General features: G+C 34.2%; 1 protein-coding gene and 1 long non-coding RNA gene across 10 annotated transcripts in view; one reads left to right on the top strand and one right to left on the bottom strand.

The window, feature by feature from the left end:
• LOC115440065 (endophilin-A) overlaps positions 1–20097 on the bottom strand; it is a 53608-nt gene that overhangs the window by 8135 nt on the left and 25376 nt on the right. For 3 of the 9 annotated variants that reach the window (XM_030164216.2, XM_030164208.2, XM_030164217.2), the window contains exons 2-8: positions 10159–10232; positions 2972–3040; positions 2019–2235; positions 1089–1222; positions 910–982; positions 771–824; positions 220–320 (exon numbers count right to left, since the gene is read on the bottom strand). In XM_030164216.2, coding sequence (XP_030020076.1) covers positions 220–320; positions 771–824; positions 910–982; positions 1089–1222; positions 2019–2235; positions 2972–3040; positions 10159–10203 — 693 coding nt within the window. In that variant the 5' untranslated portion in view covers positions 10204–10232. The remainder of the gene's footprint in view (positions 1–219; positions 321–770; positions 825–909; positions 983–1088; positions 1223–2018; positions 2236–2971; positions 3041–10158; positions 10233–20097) is intronic. The other 6 variants (XM_030164210.2, XM_030164209.2, XM_030164211.2 and 3 more) reach the window with 6 other exon arrangements.
• Positions 17775–18382, top strand: LOC119188617. Its single transcript, XR_005111968.1, has 2 exons — positions 17775–18089; positions 18303–18382. It is a non-coding gene; the product is annotated as an uncharacterized LOC119188617 (long non-coding RNA).

The raw sequence follows: 20097 nt of genomic DNA, 5'->3' as shown, positions 1-20097 counted from the left end.
TGATACAGCTTAACCACTGTTAAGTTTACAAGATCGCGGGATAGAATATAAAACGTCTATTTATATTTAAATATTGTGTATTTGTACTACCTTGCACATGAAGTTTTCTAATAAAAAGGTCAAATTACTGCAAAGTTTGACTTGAGGTTAAATAGACGACTTCAATATTAGAACACGAATCACATTATTTAATCCTAAAAAAAAATCGGAAATACTCACATCACTATCAAGCAGGTTGAACATTCCGACTTGAGCCAGCTGCAAGGACTCAGCGAACTTCTCTTCCGCCTGGCGGATCTCATCATCTGGAATGTGAGCACCTGATGTACACACGCACGCTCACACGCACGCACGCACGACGCACACGCACCGACGCACACGCACAACAACGCACACGCACAAAAGAGGCCAAATAAAAATAAAGCATACAGACCAAACGCCGAAAACAATACTCAGGTAATGAAGGAACAGATGACAAAAGGCCGCAGGTGCAACGCAGGAACAAAACCATGTAAGAAACGAGCATACATTATAAACACTTGAATGTAATTGTTAGCCTCCTATGGGATATTGTTAGCGTCTTACGATTCTCATAAACCATCCCAACCGCTAACTAAGCGTTATTGGTAATGATAAACCATTAAAAAAACTCATCTGTAAGCATGTCAAGCAAACTTGATTCTGATTGGTCCATTTTCGCTATGGATCGATGGTAGCGGTTAAGATCGCTGCAGGAATCAGCCATTAATATTCCTGTTTATTTAACATACCCTGTCTAGAAGCACCGTGACTTGGGCTCATGTAAGGGCTTGCCCTACCAGGGCCTGTTTGATAAATTAAAGAAATAAAAATCAAAATGCAAAATAATAATAACGCTATTAAAAAGTGTTAGTGTACAAAATAACATACAATCACCTTTAGCTTGCCTACGTCGTTTGCAGTCGAAGTCCAGTCTGCGTCCCTGTAATTTCTTTCGGTGGTGCTGAAAAAAATATTAATATTGTGTACATCATAAATATATTTGTATTTTTTGTCATAATACGGTTTCATTGAAAAATGCACATAAATAATATACGATAATGACTTACCATAACTTCTTTCAAATCTTTGGTCTGCAAATGATGCAAAGGTTCCAAGAAGCTTTGCTTGATATTGTCGTCTAGAGAATACTTTACGTCGGCCATCTGTTTCAACGCTTCGCCCATCTCGATGAGGCATTGTGCTGTGAAAATACGCTTAAGTTATTACCTGTTATTAAAGCTAACAATACTCGAAGGCCCAATCAAACGAACGAGGCGATAACTTGGTAGATGTTGGGCTATTTGATAAGTATTCAAGGGTAGCGGCGATTATTCACCGTCAAATGGGTTTCATTTGGTACCACCAATAAAGCAAATGTTACAAATAATGCTGGTGTTACGATATTTTTATCCGTCCGGATAGTAACCGTCGCACAGAAGGTGTAAAGCCTGCTCTAGTAATTCACGTATTGTGTCGACTGGCGAAGGATAATCATGTCTCGTCATGGCATACTCTCACTAGACCCTACTCCGCTTACTATCACGTACAGTGGATCACTTTACCCCCAATTTGCCAATAACTCGTTAAAAATATTGCAAGACCGTAAACTTACGCCATAGACATATTAATCAATTTTCTGACCTGACTACTCTTCCTTATTAAATCCCTATTCTTTTCTATAGGGTCGGCGGTGCATTCCTGATCTTTTAGTATTGAGGTGTTTACGGACGACAGCACTGATTTAACAACAGACTCTTGGTCGTGTGTGCGGTCTATGCCATTAACCTTCAATCAATAAAAAGTCCATCCTACCCAAATTCTAATTTCAACGGACCCCAGCTACGCAGGAGATATTGTAATGCACGAGGTTGCATACACAGGTACACTATATTGGTTTACTCATAGTCCGGTGAGTCGCCAACCCGATATAACCATAGGGATCAGGCGCAGGACCAAAAGTTTTGTGTCCTAACCTCCAATAACGTACAATAACTTACAGAATATAGTATCCTCGCCCAGCTTCTTGCCGTAATGTAACATGCAATCGCCGAGTACCCCCTCCGGCTGCGGGTATGTGTTACTCTTCGCCTGTCCGCTCAGTTTACTGATGCCTTTAACAGCTGCCATCTTAGCTCTCGCCGTCGGGTTGGGTTGGAGAAACTCTTTTGTTTTAGTTTGCAATTCTTCTACGAGTTCGCATGTCACGTCCGTTTTCTGTTGGACATTCATTATAATAATTTGTTTGTGATGATTACAGGCCTAGGATGGGGATAAGGCTATAATACTTTTAGGTTTCAATTCACTATACTTGCCTAGTACAGGTTGGCATAATTTATGACATAATTCACTACTACAATGACATATAATATTAGTAAAAATCTGATTAAGGTGCCATATTTGTATCTAAATAAATTGGTAAAGCTCTTTAATATTAATCGAGTACAACGTTGAACGTCAACGTCAACGGTTTGGTTTTACGCGGATATTTTCCATTAACCATTGTCTTACTTAAGTTTTTGCGCTTGAGTAACAAGTCATTAGTGCACGTTGCGGTATAAAAGCTCTCTTTCAACGGCAGGCTAATAGCCCAAGCCACGCCAACCCGCAACAATCAAGTGTAGGCGGTATATAAAATATTCATTTCTTAGAGAAATTTTCCCATCTACTCGGAACTAAAACTGCTTAAGACAGAATGTTTTAATTTTGCTCTTATCAGTAAATGTTCTGGATAAATAAGCAAACACAATTGCAACAGTAATAGGACATGTTTATAAGACTATAGAAACAACAAAAACACATTTAACATATTTTTTTTACAAATGGATAAATCTGCGAAAAAGAATTGTGTCTTATTTCGAAGTAAGAGATGTATTCGATAAATTCATCAAATAATGCCGAGGTAAGTAATCATGTTTATTCCGAATATCTCGATATTATAATATATACTTACTCTTTCCATTTCCACAAAGTCCAAATCCAATTTCGTGCCCTCGGCACCGCCCATCTTCTCTGTGACATACTGAAAATATATAAAATATAAATAATATGTATAGAAATGCATAACCTTATGATTTGTACATCATTGAATATCAATAGATTTTCTAATTTTCATTTGCAAAGGACCACTTTACTCGAAATAGTATTTGTATGGCCCACCATACATTTGTAACCAATTACAATGTTATAAAATCAATAACATGCTGTAATATATCCATAGTAAGTTTTATGACACAATTTATGACCTAAAATTCGATCGTTACAAAATTCATCAAATATAAAACTATCAGGATCAACTTTACCATCGTAAATAGTTCCATAAAAATCTACTTTATTGAAAAATTTATTACAACACACTACGTTATTAGATTATTTTGTAGCTATACAATAAGTATACAAAATATTCAAGAACTTAAATATAAAATTAATAAACCTACATACTGGAATAATATATATCTAATTCACTTTATAGATACGTGCATATTTAAGGGTTACAATAGAAAATGATTGAATTTAAAAAATCCCCGAAGCACATCTGCAGAATGCATTCAATTAAGTTGAAAAACTTTTCACAAAGGACATAAAACCGTGAAAGTATCGGGAGGGGTTGAACAAAGAACGGGTCGAGGCTAGACCTTGGCCGAATTGTGCCGCAGTTATGCTTCCACAAATCGAAATTGTAATAAACCGACAGTATCTCGCATAAACCGTCATTATTGACTCAATCTCTGCTTACTTATTCGACGTTACAATTTGTTTCAATGTGTTTGTGTTCATTAATGGCTAATGAAAAGAATGGCATGAACGAATGAAATGAATGGCACATAGATATTATCATTTAGATCGACGGACGAGAAACCACTTTTTTCTAAAATACAAAAATAAATTAAATATAATATGATAAAACCATTAAAACATAATTTTTAAGATTATTCTACATAATAACGACAACATCATATTATATCAATAATATTTTAATTTTTGAGCGAAATAAGACTCAATATATTAATATTTTGGAGCAGAGATTTATTTTCATAAAAATTAAAACACTATAGATTAAATTAAATGAACTTATATTACAATTACTAACGACCTTTGTTCCATCCACGTGAATTCCAACAGGTAGGTGTTGAACATAATGAAGTTCTAACATCTTGAAGAAGTTGTAATATACAAAGCAGTTTATTAAGAAAATTGGAACGTAATTACTGGTTAGAATGTAATAATAGCTATCGCGGGAGGAAAGTTTACTCTGCCACATAATCAACAAGTTATGAAGACTGGCTTGAGAGCTTACCTAGTAAACATTATTATAAGAAATTAAAGTATGTAAAATAATGAGACTCAGATTGGTAATTATACTTATCTAGAAGGACGCATATTTGATCTCATGCAAATAATTCCACGATAGCCTTGTTGGGAATGGAAAGGTCTACAGAGACAAAATCTGCAGGTTCAAAACCCAGGGCACACAGCTCTAACTTGTAAAAGTTAGATATTACAAATAATGGAATTCGATGTCATATAACATTTGGGTTTCGTTTCGTTTTCCCGGGATAAAAAGTCTACAGAAGAAGTAATGTAGCTTATTGGTTATAATTTTAAAATCGGTTCAGAAGTTCCAGAGACTAGCCCCTACAAAACCTACACACGTTTCCTCTTTATAATATTAGTATAATATGTATAGATGAAATTCAAGCCTGATCGTGCCCAATCTGATGCAAACCCTTTTTAAAATCTAGTGGTGGTTCCCAAATTTTGAATAAATGCTACTCGTCATATAAATATATAAGCCGACCAAATACAAAAGTCACAATCTCATCTATGTTCCCAAGTAAATGGTAATAAAATTAGTACTATCAACATCAGCTGTTTAATACGGTAACTGTCTAATAAAATTTACTTAAAACTTTTGAAACAGACCTTTATTGTCTTATATTACTGAACGAAAAACGGAGCACGTTATTGAGCTTACTTCTAATATTTACTTTTCAAATATTTACTTAATGTAATATTTGTTACAAAACACGTCGAAGCATAGGCTTTGTTTGTCTGAAAGTTTTAAGACCTACGTCACACATCGCGGGCGTCGTAAAAACGGCTGGTGCTCGTAAACGACAATCATGATTCAAATAAAGTTTTTACTGTTGTAATTTAAGATAAGCAAAAACCGGTATAGATATTTGAGAGAAATTGTGGTTGTGTTACAACAGATTTATTTTCTTTTTCTTGAGTTAACATTTATTGGTACATGGTAGAACAAAATCCTGAATGCTCAATTGACTATTACACGCAATCTTCTTAGCTATAAACAGTAGCTATGAAACCGGGTTATAAATATTGCATATATGTACGTAGATAGATTATATTATACTAAAACGCCTTCATAATGATAAGTAAGGGAATATGAGGGACCGTGGGTACGAAATAGGCATACAGTGAGAGGTTATATCCTCACCTTACGTGTGGAAATTCCTTGCGGACTATCTTCGATAAAAGCCGACTGAAGTTCACTGGACTGTTTTATCATTAATCAGCTTTACTGGCTGTCGCCATACATGGTATAATTACGAAAGCCACTATTTCAAAAAGTGCGTGAATATTTAATTTTTATTTTGTTTTAATTAGCGCAAATAGCCGCTCGTATGCGAGGGTTAAGAAACTGTCTCGTAACCGTTTTGTTTAGTCTTGGATGTAGCAGTGTGCAAGTATTATAATTTATGTTTATTGCGGTTATAAGCAATATTTTGTAATCTTGACAAAATACTGTCTCTTGTAAGTCCATTTTCGCGATGAATCGAATAAAACGATTGCAATCGTGTATTTAAAATGGACGTAGATAAAGAACGATAATTGTTTGTTCTGTAATTTGTAATATAATATAGAGATAGGTATACTATTAGCACGCACAATCTGAATACTTGAAATAATCCCAATCGGGCTGTTTGTTTAAAATACGCGTAAATTACAAATATTAGCTCTCTTATTTCTTCTTCTTCTTTTAAAATAAAAATGGCTCCACCGTTTTATCGGTGATTTTGCCAATGTCGAGTAGGTAGAAGTTGAAAATTATAATATGAGTTTAAAAAACTTTCGACCCGATGTTAACCGAACCAAAAGACACCAACAACAAACAGCAATTGGCATAACACATTTGACATTAAAGCAGACTGCAGCAACGATATAGAACCAAGCTCTGAGAACCAAGCACACGAAATTACAGGAGCGGACAGAATAGATAAGATTTTTTTTTTTAAAGCAGAGATCTATGAAGCACATAAACGAAGAATAGCAGAGAGCACAAGCAGAGGTAACAAAAGAAACTAAAATCATTCACAAGAGATGGTATCGATAATAGGTTAATAATTGGAAAATAATGAAGCTGAGAATACAAAAAGGAAGAGAAAAGGAAAAGGAGAGCTCTCTTATTTGTTTGTGTTGGTTTAAATACTTCATCTCTTTCCCACGACATGTCCATGTAGTGAAATATAAAAAAAACATATTGGTTCGATATTTTGTTATCTATACTTTTTGAATATCATTGCGTATATTTTAATTCCAATATATCTATTCCCTATTAAACGTTACTATTACGACTCTACATTAACATTACTTAAACTTTTAACTTGCAATTAGAACGTTATTAAAACCGATATTATAATGTCGCAGGACTCGAGAAGGCCGAAGTAATTGGGGCACATCGACTATATAGGGCACGTTGTAGGTCACGGCCGGGTACGCGTATCGCAAAATCACGTTGCACATGATACAAACCACTGGAACGTTACGATAGGTCGATACGGAAGAACATTACGTTGCGGAGAATAAATTCGTGTGGTTGAGTTAAAATTTACGAAAATTATTTGACCGTTTATTATTACTATTGTTGCTAAGAAAGTTATATCTATGAATCAATAGGAATTGGCCTACAAATTAATAGTTAGTTTAACAAATTTTAAGACAGCAATCTTAAAAAAAAAACAATAAAAAGTGGTTGGGTAAAGAAATGGAATAACTGCTGAGAGGCCGACTGCGGCGCCGTGAACCGTGACGTCATGTCATAACCACTATGAACGGATTGAAAGTACACTATGGAGCAGTAAGAGATCTGTAGTACTGTGAATATTTAGCAATAGGATAATTATTTCCTAATACTGTGATGTATTAATTGATTTGCTGTTCTCTAAAACAAACAAAAAATAGTACAATTTTAAAGTTATAAAACATCGTTTCTCGTATTTATCATAAAATACCTTTAATTTTTTACATATTCGTAAATAAATCTACTCGCATTATACACCTCTTAGGAAAAACTATAAGATGAAAGAAGTTTTTTCTCTTAAACATATGCGTTCAAATTGCTCTAAGTGCATGCTCGCAATTTCGGCTGAGCGCGCTCATTGTTGCGTAAAACGTTTCGTGCTGAAAAAATCATAATAAAGAAACGTTTACTCTTTTTATAAATTTGTACATAGCCCTCCTCAATAATATTTTTATCATTATCTAGGATTGATTATTGAATAATTATATTAACGCAATAGCAACCCAGCTGAATGTAAAATTTACATGATTAAACTATTTTATTCATGAGGCCTATGTTCAGCAATAAACTTCTTGTGGCTGATGATGATACCTACAATTGTAATTTAAATTTATCCGTTATATTTTATTCTAAAAAAAACATTTGTCTTGTGAGCCAAAATCAGTCCTTATACGTATATACACAACACAAAATTTTGCTTCTAAAAGATTCTATAGTATGTTTCAGCGTCTGGCACATTTTGCAGAGAATAGAGCTCAAGTCGGTGTATTAGCTTAATCCAAGGGCGGTCGCAGCGAAGACACGCCATTACAGGGCTATCAATCATGTCCCGATTTGCTTTTGCTCTCGTAAGTGTTGTACGCATTCCGTGATATTGCAAGAGTGACATTAGCAGAACGATGTCAGACCGGAAAAACACGTAAATGTAGGCATAAAACTTCAAGAGATTGCAATTAAAATACTTTTTGTCGTGCAATAAGGATTCCATGTCGACGACAGGTCCATATAGACTTTCAATTTAAACGAAAGTGCAATAAAGTTTTTCTAAAAACGTAATTCATTGAACGCAAATTTTATTAATTAAGCGTGAAATATGTATTTTAATAAAATGCTATTATAAATAGGTTAAGATTTTTAAATTAATCTGTTAGGGTAGCAGGCATTTTTCAAATATAAACTATGATATACTATATATCGCTATTATCATTATTGAAAAGGTCATACGAAACAAACTTTAAGTGACATAATATATAGATACACTTATTTATTCAACAATAAATTACCCGAGAAAATATCACAGATACACAAACAAAATTACAGAAGCAGAAAAAGCCTATTCAATTTGCAAGTTTTAGTAAAACGTAACATTGCGTGACGAGAAGCTAACATCGGAGCGGCAGCCCGAGCGTAACAAAAAGGAAATGAAGCCGGCAAAATAGGATTCAATTATTATAGGATCTAAAATTGTTGAAGGCTTAGCAGTGTCATGACGGCCTGGAGGCACGTTGAACCTATTAACTGTAACACATTACACCATTTAAATTAAACTATTATACGGATTTTATCGCGGTTTTAATATTTTACTTTTCTCCCGACGTTTCGAAGACTTTGCAGCCTTCATGGTCGCGGGGGGGACTGAGGTGTTGTTCATCCGCAAAGTCAGAGTTACAATATCTACCTACATTTTAGAATTATACAACTTTTTAAAATTGTTAGCTGTTAGTGGTCCGATCTACCCGGAATGAGCTCACAGTGTCTTGAAGTCTGGCAACCGGTCTTATATTACATTACACGAGTGACCAGACGGTTAATTGGAAAATACGTCAAGCGAACTGATCACAACGTACATAACCCAGTTAAATAATGGCTTTCCTCTGTAAAACTGATGACGTTGTTATAAAAATTGTCGCACGCAGTTATGAAGCTTTGAAACAATTGACATCGTATTGGGTACGATTGGATGTTGAAGTCAATTTATATTATTTAAAATGTTTCATATCAAAGTACAATCTAGTGAAATGCATTGTGGTTTGGAAAGTTAATTTACTTATATTTGGGCCGTAGGTTACATTGGCTTTACAGCATTCCATAAGCTTTATAACAATAGTGCGTAAATATATATATTTAACACTATGTATTGCTGTATATACATTGTATTAGTAACCAATAAAAAAAAATGAACACCTTTTTAAACTTGTTGACTCTAACATAAACTAGCCGTAATTTAGAAAATCCATTGAAATTAACTTCTTATCTTAACGATGTTTCCTTTTGATAACGCCGAACGGCAGCTTAAGATCTTCATGCGATAAGAGGCCTCCGTAAAACCAATGTGCATAAGTGGTCACTCATCCAAAGTAAACAATGTTTATACAGTATACAGAGTCTAAAAGAAACCGCACTAAGCCAACTTTCATCTCAAATAACGTGTACAGTTTTCCTCTTTTATTTACGTTAATATATTTATTTTAGTCCCTCCGAGGTTGTACTAGGGCGCCGCTGAGGTGCGAAAGTATAAAAATGTCACGATATTTTTAGTGTCTCTATCTTTGTTTAGTGAGGAGAAGAAAACCTTCACTAAGCTAGATTGAACGTTAAGAATAAAATTTGCCCGTGCTACGTTTCTTGACACTTATTTTGAACATTTTCACCTGTTGGCGTAGGTATTTAATTATATTAGTCATCAGCTAAATATGCGTTAAGGCGACAAATGAGTACAATAAATAATTTTAAAACCGGTTTTTATTAGAGCAAAAATGTCAAAGTTATACTTTTCTGTTTCAGAAGTAGCTTGGGACTGGACGTTGTGTCCCATTACGAGGTCTTGTGTTGTCTACAAAGTGAAGGTAATTAATGTTATCCTTGACTGGCCGAAAAATACCATTTATTCTATGTAGCGGACCAAATACCACTGCTTTATGTAACGTGTTTTAGTTAAGAAACCTCAATTTGTTTCGAATTACAATTAATTACATATTTTATTTTACCTATCCAATATTTTAGAGCGCTTATAAATAAAAAAAAGGCCGGATTGCTCTTAATAATTATATCTTCGTCAGGAACTTATGAAAAATAAAGTAAGATAAAAATAAACTTACCTGATTTGCTTTATTTATCTGTTTCTTTAGACCTGCAAACGCCATGTTGGAATAGTTATTTTGTACTACGCAATCTGAAACAAACAAAAACAGTTTATAATTTCATTGAATTAAAATCTAAATTTTGATTCAAAACATACTCTCCTTTAAAATTAGAAGACCCGCGATGAAACATAACAGTCTTAAAAATGAAACTATCAACAATTTGGAAACGTAATATCAAAATATATATTGTACGCGCAAAATAAGCTTTAAACTCTACCAACATTACCGAAATAAGTATGCACGACCACCAAAAAGGTATAAATCGACGCATATTAAATGGCTCATTGCACAAACGAGCTCATGCATTTAAATTTTACGATCCACGTAATAACCTATATATTAAAGAGTGCAACGTGAACGTGCGCAACGGAGATAAAATACCTTTTACACTAACCAAAGTGCATGAGAACATGAGATAGATTGTAGCCGACCAGATAAATAAAAATGCTTTGGAGACGCTACGTATCCTTTTCGTTTCAGTTAACGTTGTCAGTAAAGAAATAACTACCATATTTTTATATCATAGCGAGGTTTATTATTTTTCTAAATGTGAAACTTTGTGAGGGTATTTATATTATATTTCTTAGAAGCAAATGGAGTAGGTGCTGAACGGAGTCGGATGTAATATACGTATACGCATAGACTATTTCCTGGATTAATACCATATAGGAAAGTTTTTATTTTGGGAAAGGGTTTTTACCACGAATCACGAACAATATTTAACAACCTATATTTAAAAAAAACGCAATACAAATCTCGAGTCTGCACAAAGGGAATAAAGTAACCTCTACACTAACAGAGACAAAAATAAATGTGAGATTAAAATATAAAAGGATCCACCGAAATTAGGGCAAAATCTCTTTACAACATTGTTACCTAGATGTTTACGCAATGCTTATTGTGGTATTTTTCTTTCATTAACAAAGAAAAGAGAAGTCGATCTACACATTGAAAGTTATCGCTTCTGATGGCAGACAATACGTGATGCATTGTGTAGAAGTTACCTTTTGTACCTCCTTGTTCCTTCTGTTTCACACTTTTTAATACTAATACATAGCGGGACAAATTACGTGTATTGAATTAACTAGTTTACGTAATAACCAACATTTGACAAATATTTACATAGAAAAACTATTTTTCTTCGTAAATACTAAAATACATATCACGCCTTTATCTCAGCAGGAGGAGACGGAGGTGCAAACACGACACCCAATTTTCGCTTGAGTTTTCTGTCCTATGATGTTATAGGGATGTACTAATATATAGCCGTGTCAGCAATATACCTAGTAAATTCAACTATACAGTTCCAAATACTATAATCATTGCCGGATATTACAGCTACTTAACTTTATGTTATGGTTGGGAAAAAAACGGAGAGATATTTCAATTCAAGTCCAGAATATAACCATCCTTCTGTATTAGCTAAAATAAAACTTTTCCATTAAACATATAACGGAATTTTTAACGAATTTCATCATAAGGAGATACCTAAGGGTCACATACAACAAATCTTTGACCATATACCATCATGGTTGCCTTACAACCAAGAGTCAAGAAACAACAATCTCATATAAGTGTACTTAAGTTTTTCTTACGTGTTGTAAGACTTAAAATTGTCCAAAGTGTACGTAACACCGATATAAATCTCGTGGCAATAAAGTGTTGAAAGCGGAAAGTTGTGCGAGTTGCTTCTAGAACAGCAGAGAGCGAGCCAGGCGGGCCAGCGCAGTTATTGGCGCGGTGCCACGGTGCGGGATCGATACTCGGGGACAGTAAGTAACATTATGTAACGGCCGGTTGTTCGACAGTAACCCTATTACCGCAATGTGCTCTAAATGAGTGCACAGAGCCCATCGGCGCACCACACAAACACCTCATCGATGGTTTATTGATTGTTTTACTTGTTGAGTTCGTCAATACAATTGGTGAAATTGACAATGTTGCCGGTAAAACCAAACTTATATTAAATCCTGCAATGATATCAAACGGAAAGTAAACACTAAGTTTTATGATTTTTTATTAGTATAGTTAATTACCGCCAACCATTTCTGACTGTGCACGTAGATGAATTTATAAAGGTAAAAATCATTAATAATATAATTGAAAATTAGGCTGAATTTTCTCGAAAATGAATCTTAATATAATGGCTACTAAGGTTACTAATTTATTACACCCTCTCCTTCGGGCTAAACTTTTATATCGTTACATTTATTATTAACATCTCAAGAGCTCCCAGTTTTACTTACACCTACATTCTATAGTCTAAAGACCAGACCGCCCACATCTTAAGATTATATTTTTAGCTTGAATTTCGTTCATTGTACTTTTTGCATGCCATTATTTATGCACACGCCTCAAGCATTAAGAAACCTACAAATTATTGTTTAACACCGTCATATACGTCCACTATAAACAAATAACACGACCTGGTAACATAACTCGGTTAATGCTTTATCATAAATGTTGTTTAAAACCCTTTCTACCCAGTATAAAAATACCTCCGCCATAATTTTATATTACGAATGAAACATTACATTTTACTTTACACCTCCATTTATAATATCTTCATGAAACATGCTCATTTGCTCACGAACTTTATTTATAAATCCGTATTACGTGCCTACATTTTATTTATAAAGTATTCATACTTTCGGATTTAACAAATTCGTTTTACACGTGAAATATCACGAGGTAACAAGGCCAAATCTTTTTTTACTTATTTGTCGATTCTCTTGTTGGTATCGTTGTCGCTCGATGATTAAATTTTATAAATTAATGAATTCAAAATTGTTTGTTCATTTATTATTGCTCTTCAACAGACGCACACTCGTGTTGATGAACTCTACATTCTCACCCGACAACTTTAATTGCACCCTTGCGTACCTAATTGGTATTGGTGCATTCGCTCAGTACACTTGTAAAGTAATCCTGTAAGTGAATTTCAACTGCATTCTTCAATCGGTAGTCACGACTAAGAACAGTTAGTACAACACATTATTGATCACGTGTTTTGCATAAAGTACCTATTTATTTACTTTAGAAATCTGAACTAATTTTAAAACCATAAATTACAAAGTGTTGTGTTGGATTCAAGTCCATAACCCCGGGTTCGGAGTTCGATAACCGACGGACACGACCGATGCAGGGGTAAGACATTTTAAAGTACCATCTTCAACTTTTTTAACACAAATTCCAATATAAAATTCGTCTCTTATTAAAACATGAATCGATAGTCAAGTGTTTGTACATTGCTTTATGCCAAGGTATCGGCTGATCGCAAATCCTCGCCTTCGAGAACAAAGCACCCTTCAGTACACTCAGGTACATGGCTTTATATTGTTGCGAGGCCTAACTCCGACAAATCAATATCCGATGAACGCTTTTTAAAAACCGAACCGATGTTTAAAAATCGCGTATTTCATTTCAAAGTGAATAATGACAACGTTGTCATACTGAAACATTAATTACTTTAATTGTTTTCAATGAATCACGTGTCAGATCGTAAATGTTTAATGAGTATTACTATCGGTATTATTACGCACGCCTTTACATGCTAGAGTCGTATTGACAACATGAATGGTTCATGCTCGAGGCGGTAAACTGACCACCGACTAAAATAATTACTACATATTTTAATACCTATTCTTTTCCTTAATATACAAAACGTTGTTAGCGCAATATTCATTTGGTAATAAATATAACTGTTCCTGGAAGTGTTGTATAACTTGACTCATGTTAATGTGTAATTATTGCGATTTTACTACTAGTTCTGTGACTTATACAAACTGGTCTTACAACCAAATGAGGAATACGTGGATGGCAAAAGCAAACATAATCCTGTTCATGATTCTTCTTTTTAAAATTTTCTGTCATTTTTGTCAAAAGTAAACAAGAAAATCATCTAACCTATCAGTGGCGAAGGGTACATAAACCCGATTCTTACCGGCTTCCCTTTCGTAATTTATGTCAAATATAATTATCATTAGAACGATTTCTAGTCCGCATGCATATGCATATTATTACTATCTATAAGTTATGTCAAATTCCCTTTCGGAAATGTACATCCTTCGCCACTATAAGTTAAGATCGAATTGATAGATCGTTATTTAAAATGTTCTAACCTAAAAACCATACATGTTCTCTAAAAGCATCCCGATTTAAATTTAACGACAAAGGAATGATAGTTAAACCCTTTATCCTTTCTCAATGCCATCTCTATCACAATGGATTAATTACACCGACAGATTCTAACTAATGACTGTGCCTAAATCCTGAGTCGTCAATTCTGCATGTCATTAGAAGTTAATTTCATGGATAGACGTTCATGTCCCACATGGTTAATTGCATTATGATTTTTCTAGATAATCTCAGATCATTTATATTAATTCTAGCCGTTCTGATTGTAGATAAATTCCTCAATAGTTGAATAAAAAATATAATTATAATACGCATTTCAAATCGTTTATAATTTCGAACCGAATCACATTACTTCCTTGTCCCTAACACCCACATTGTATGACGTCACTGCAAGGCAACGGCCCGAAATTTCTCGTGAAACTATCATGTATTAATATATTAAGAGGAAAATATCAACGAACTCCGTAGTTAATGGAATCAAAGAATATTCAATTAACCGGGTTATTTTCTAACCCTCACCATGTTCCAAAATACTTTGCTTGCTTAATATAAGCCCACGCGCAACAGATAATTTCTATAAATACTCACTACCCACGGAATATCCTCATGCTCTGATGGACAAGACCTTTGCTCTTTAAGTCCCATTAAAGATCACGGGCCGTATGTGCTTCTATTCTTCATATCTCCAAGATAACACATTCAAAATCAGCCGAGAAAAATGTAATTACAATACAATTTTCATGTAATAACAATTATAGTGTTTGCCACGGCTTTAAAACTGCCGCTAGTGGCTTTCTTAAAATGCCATTATTAAAAAAAAATATTTAAAATGGTACATTTATGAATTACATTCTACGTAATACATCCACGAGTCTATATATAATCTATAAAATACTACATTTTATTGTACGAAACAATACTGGCCACATAGCAATAAATCCGCTTACCTCCTCTGTAGTCCAATGCAAATTAAAACGTTAATTAAAACAGTCGCAGTCCAGCATCCATTGTCTCCCAATTCATATAGCGAGTGACGCAAGACTGTCACAAAATGTACGTACTAAATAATTCAATAATACGGTTATATTGCATACAGAGTAAGCCGCTTTACGGTAAATCAATTTACCCTCCGGTCCGAAACACGCAAACATAACAATTTTTGCTATTATCGCACGCAGGTGCCCGTTACAAAAATATAATAAGTTTAAAAGAATTTTCTCGTTAACGGGTATTATAAAAACAGTAAAACGTAATCTGATTTAATTAAATAAATCTTATTTAATATAAAATATTATCTGATCTCGACATAAGTATTATTATTACCTTGACGCTTTGATGTTCAGAATCTGTTTGATAGTTGTGAGATCACAACACACACTTTGACAGTATTCGGAGTACAAGAGTGACAGAGTATGTGCTAGTGCTGCTACGTCGCGCGGCGTAGCAGTCAATAGTACTCGTAGCTCGGACGCGACTGAGCATTTCGTAGCGCTACAGCGCGTAGACGTGCGCGCGCAGCCTCGCCCCTCATATGTGAACCCGATATCAATCCACTTGCAAATAATTTCCAAACGATTTACGAATACTTATTCGATAATTATTCGTGAGTAGACACCGACATAAATAGGAAATTAATTAACCATTTGACCACTCAACGTCTGTTATTATTGATGAACAGACAACATATTATAGCCATAATTTAATTAACACCTTTGTGCTCTGCGCTTGATCGGTTCGTACAAATGTTCTTTTTTTTAAAGTAAACAAACTTTGTGTACCTTATAGAAATAAGAACTAGATTCGTAAATTATATTTACCAAAAATCTCAACGACAAATCAAATTCAAAAATATTTTTTACTTAAAAACCAGTTCTCACATAATCTTCACATCATGTCGGGAAATTATTTATAGAGCTAAGTGCCTCGTTCTTATTTCGAGCACTTAAAAAATAGGTGAGGTAATCTCACCGGCGCGACGGTACGGACTACCGCCGGCTACCTACATTTAGGGCGCGGGAAGTTCGTCCCCGAGCGGACGTCGAGAGCCAAGCCATGTCGCCAACTTGCTCCTCCACTAAATAGATTCATTTTGTCGCCCTACACGAGAACTTTTTAATTTAAAAGTTACGTTGGGAATACGGCTATATATCGGACTCCGGATCTTAGGGTAATTAAAACGTGAATATCGTAAGTATTTAAGATCTTATTACTTGAGAGAAAGTTACATTTGAAAGATTTTAAAATGATTTTGCTGTTAAGAAAAATAGTAGCATCGGTACATATAACCTCAACTTTGGAATGGTAAAGCATGTCCTAATAAATTGTACTGAATAATGGGCAAGTTCCATTAACGCTTACGCTTGTTTATTCCCTCAGGATCACAGGGGCAAAAATTACGTGAAAAAATCTCTTTCAACGGTTCATTATCCCTTTTTGTTTGTGTTCATAATCAAGTTAGTCCCTAAGTTATATTTACATATGGAGATATTTTCCTATACATTTTTACAAATCGCAATATGATTCTATTTTTGAATTTATGAAAAAAAGGATTTTCAAACAGATTTCCAAATAGCAATAGAATAATCTCATGATTACGATTAGCTTAATCGGATATCTGTGTCGGATACTATGTTTTAAAGGGGTCTCAACTCACTGTTCACCCCTCTGAATTCCCAAGTACAATAACAAACTTATAATAATAAACAAGCGGATACAAAAAACACAAAGAAATGAAACAAAAAAACACAATCTGAAAAATGGAAGCCGAGAAACTGGTCCACGGGCACATTTCCTGTTTTAAACGTTGTATTCGCTCGCTTAGAAAATTAGTCACTACGAGTTATAACGGTGGAAAGCGGTACTCCGGTCGAGCTGGGGCTGTATTAGCACTTCGCCACACCTCGCCCAGTCGTCATCATACAATATTCACAACAGTAATTTCAGGGTAGGGGATATACATTATACAGGTACTTTATGACACAAAATTTTAAGGTATTGTTTTAATAATTATAATAAGAGATTTAACTGTAAAATGTGATAAGTTTTAATTACAAATATAGTTCAGTTTTAAGGTGACGAATTCCTCAAAATAAAATATTTAAATCTATACGTCATAATGAAAATTATGGACCTTATACAAATGGGAATTCAGGTGACTGTTACCTTACGCGTCTTCGACATAGAGTGAAGTAATTTCAAGTAGCTAAACTCTTCCGGTCTTATTCATAATAAAACTATCAGAATGTATCGGAAGTTTATCTGGGCGTTATTGGAGGCATGTAAAAAATTGGTATTCATAATGGTTCAATTGCGCTAAAAGTCTCCGATAAAGATGCTTTAATTTATCGAGCCTAACCCCCGTCTTTACACCTATGTTAAGCGTTCGATAGCAAAAAAATGGCTGACGTCGGTCAGCTGTTTCGTGTTTGACGCTTGTTGCCAAAGTCAGTCTGTACTTAGAAGTAAACAACATTTCGATCATTTTCGTTTCAAGAAATAATTTTATTTAGTTACGTATTAAAAATGCAAGCTAGGCTGCTTTAGGTAGAAAAATGTCTCGTCAGAAATTAGATCCGTTTTCTCTGGATAATTATGAATTCCGTAAACGGTATTATTTTTCCAAACATACGGCTGCATTTATAAGTGACTGATAGTCCGCGAAGAGTTGCTGTTTCACCGTATAGGTTGTGGCAGATCACCAGAATTGCAAGTATTAATAAACTGCATTGACATGTTGGGATCGTCATGAGGTAAGTTAATTCTATTCCATATTTATACAGACTTCGGGAAATACGTATACCTAATGATGAGCTACTTTTAGGTTCGTTTTCTTAATAGATGTAAGATGTTGGACACCTCTATGGATTATCTAAAGCCACTACCAGTGGTATATTATGTAGCAAAGTGGAGCGTGCGCTCGTATTACATGCTGCAGATTATAGTTATCCCCCACTTCTTTTCAGAGGAACCCTTGTTAAGGTTGGAATTTCACCATGTAAAAGACTGCCCATCTATAATTGGTTGTATTTTCTACACCCATATACTTAACAATAAAAATATGGTTGATGCAGGCTAACACTATATAGAAAAGGATATTATTTCCTCAATCTTGTTGTTCAGGTAAGATTTAAAGGTTTGTTGTAGGTGAATTGTGATGCTAATCTTCAGATCAGAGATATTGTTAGATGGCAAAGCAGCACTCATAACTCCCGGATATTGCAACAAGAACTTTGGTGTGTGGAAACAGCATTTTCAATGCCTGTTTCATGGCATATCTTAAATTTGGCAAAGTGAAGACTACTATTGTGGCTCTTGCAGTGTTACACAACATTGCAATTGCTCAAAGAGAGATATATGCCACAGAACAGTGTGTCCAATATTGAAGAGGTGTCAGTATCAATTATTATCATCATTGACCCAAAATCTAGACTAAAGTTGTTCACACTGAAAGGTAACTAATTATACAACATAATTAAAGTTAGTCATTGTCATTTATTTTTATAAAATTTATATTTTTCTTTTATTAATATATCTCAATTTTATTTTTTATTTCACTGGAGCTCATTGTCCATCTGAATAGCATGCAACTCTTTTCTGTGTTGCACTTCTATTGTTGCAATTTATTCTGCAGATGTGGGACAAACCTGAAATTATGCAATGTATAAGCATTCAACATAATTTGAAATAAAAAATGTTTATTCAAATATACAACAGTAGTATCCCACAGGATTATAGTATAAATTATAAATTACTTAATGATGATTTGTTAATACCTCCCTTATATTTCCAGGTGGAGGTGGATTATAATATAATAATGCATCATATGCATGCCTTAATCGGTGGTCTTTACAAATTGTAAATCATATTTGATTATATGTTGACTTGTCATAAGAGCCTTTTATATATATGCCTACATGATAAATAAAGGTTTTTAAATATTTTCCTTTTTATTTTAACTAATAAAGACCTCAAAAATATTTTACTTATGACCTACCTAAAACAACAATATCCTACATGATTATAGCATAAAATGGATACATACATATCTCCTTTATATTTTCTATTGGAAGTGAGGTCTGAGGAGGCACAATGAGCATTATCTACAAAATAAAATTGATTTATTCCTTTTATATTTCATTGTGCTGTTTTAACTTTATTATTTGTGCTGAATGCCACCAGGGTACATAATCACTATTTTATATTATCCAAATATTTTATTTATATGAATATTTTAAGAGTGGCTATCATAGTGCGTATTGTTGGACATGCGCAATGCATGAGTAGCAATATTACATTTCAGTTAGCACAGCTCCCCAAATGAATCTACGACACCTATATGAAATTGTAGTTCGTGACGACATTCACGTTCAAGAATTCATATTCTTTTTAGGGGAGAAAGGTTTTGGTTAGGGAACGGGTTCATACCCGCTCCTAATCAATTTCTTCAACATAATCTTGTAAAAAGTAATAGTTAGTAATGCAGGAATGCATATCGCAAACGTTCAAATACAGAAAAGAGCTGCACCAACCTTGTCTTCCTCCAACTACTTTTCACTTCTCTACCATTTTATCGCAATTTGCTGCCTGCGTTCTTCCAAGTTTTACAAAGAATTTCGAGAACAACAAATAAATTTTCCTCCTGTATTTATTTTATTTACTTTTTTGACAAACGCTATTGTGACAATGACAGACAATTTTTTTTATTGTCTGTTTCCCAGAGACAAAACTTGGTAGTAATTGGTAGAACTTATTTAAATT

The sequence above is a fragment of the Manduca sexta genome, chromosome 8 (genome assembly GCF_014839805.1).
Source record: "Manduca sexta isolate Smith_Timp_Sample1 chromosome 8, JHU_Msex_v1.0, whole genome shotgun sequence".
NCBI lineage: Eukaryota > Metazoa > Arthropoda > Insecta > Lepidoptera > Sphingidae > Manduca > Manduca sexta.
This window is presented reverse-complemented; position numbering and strand designations above follow the sequence as displayed.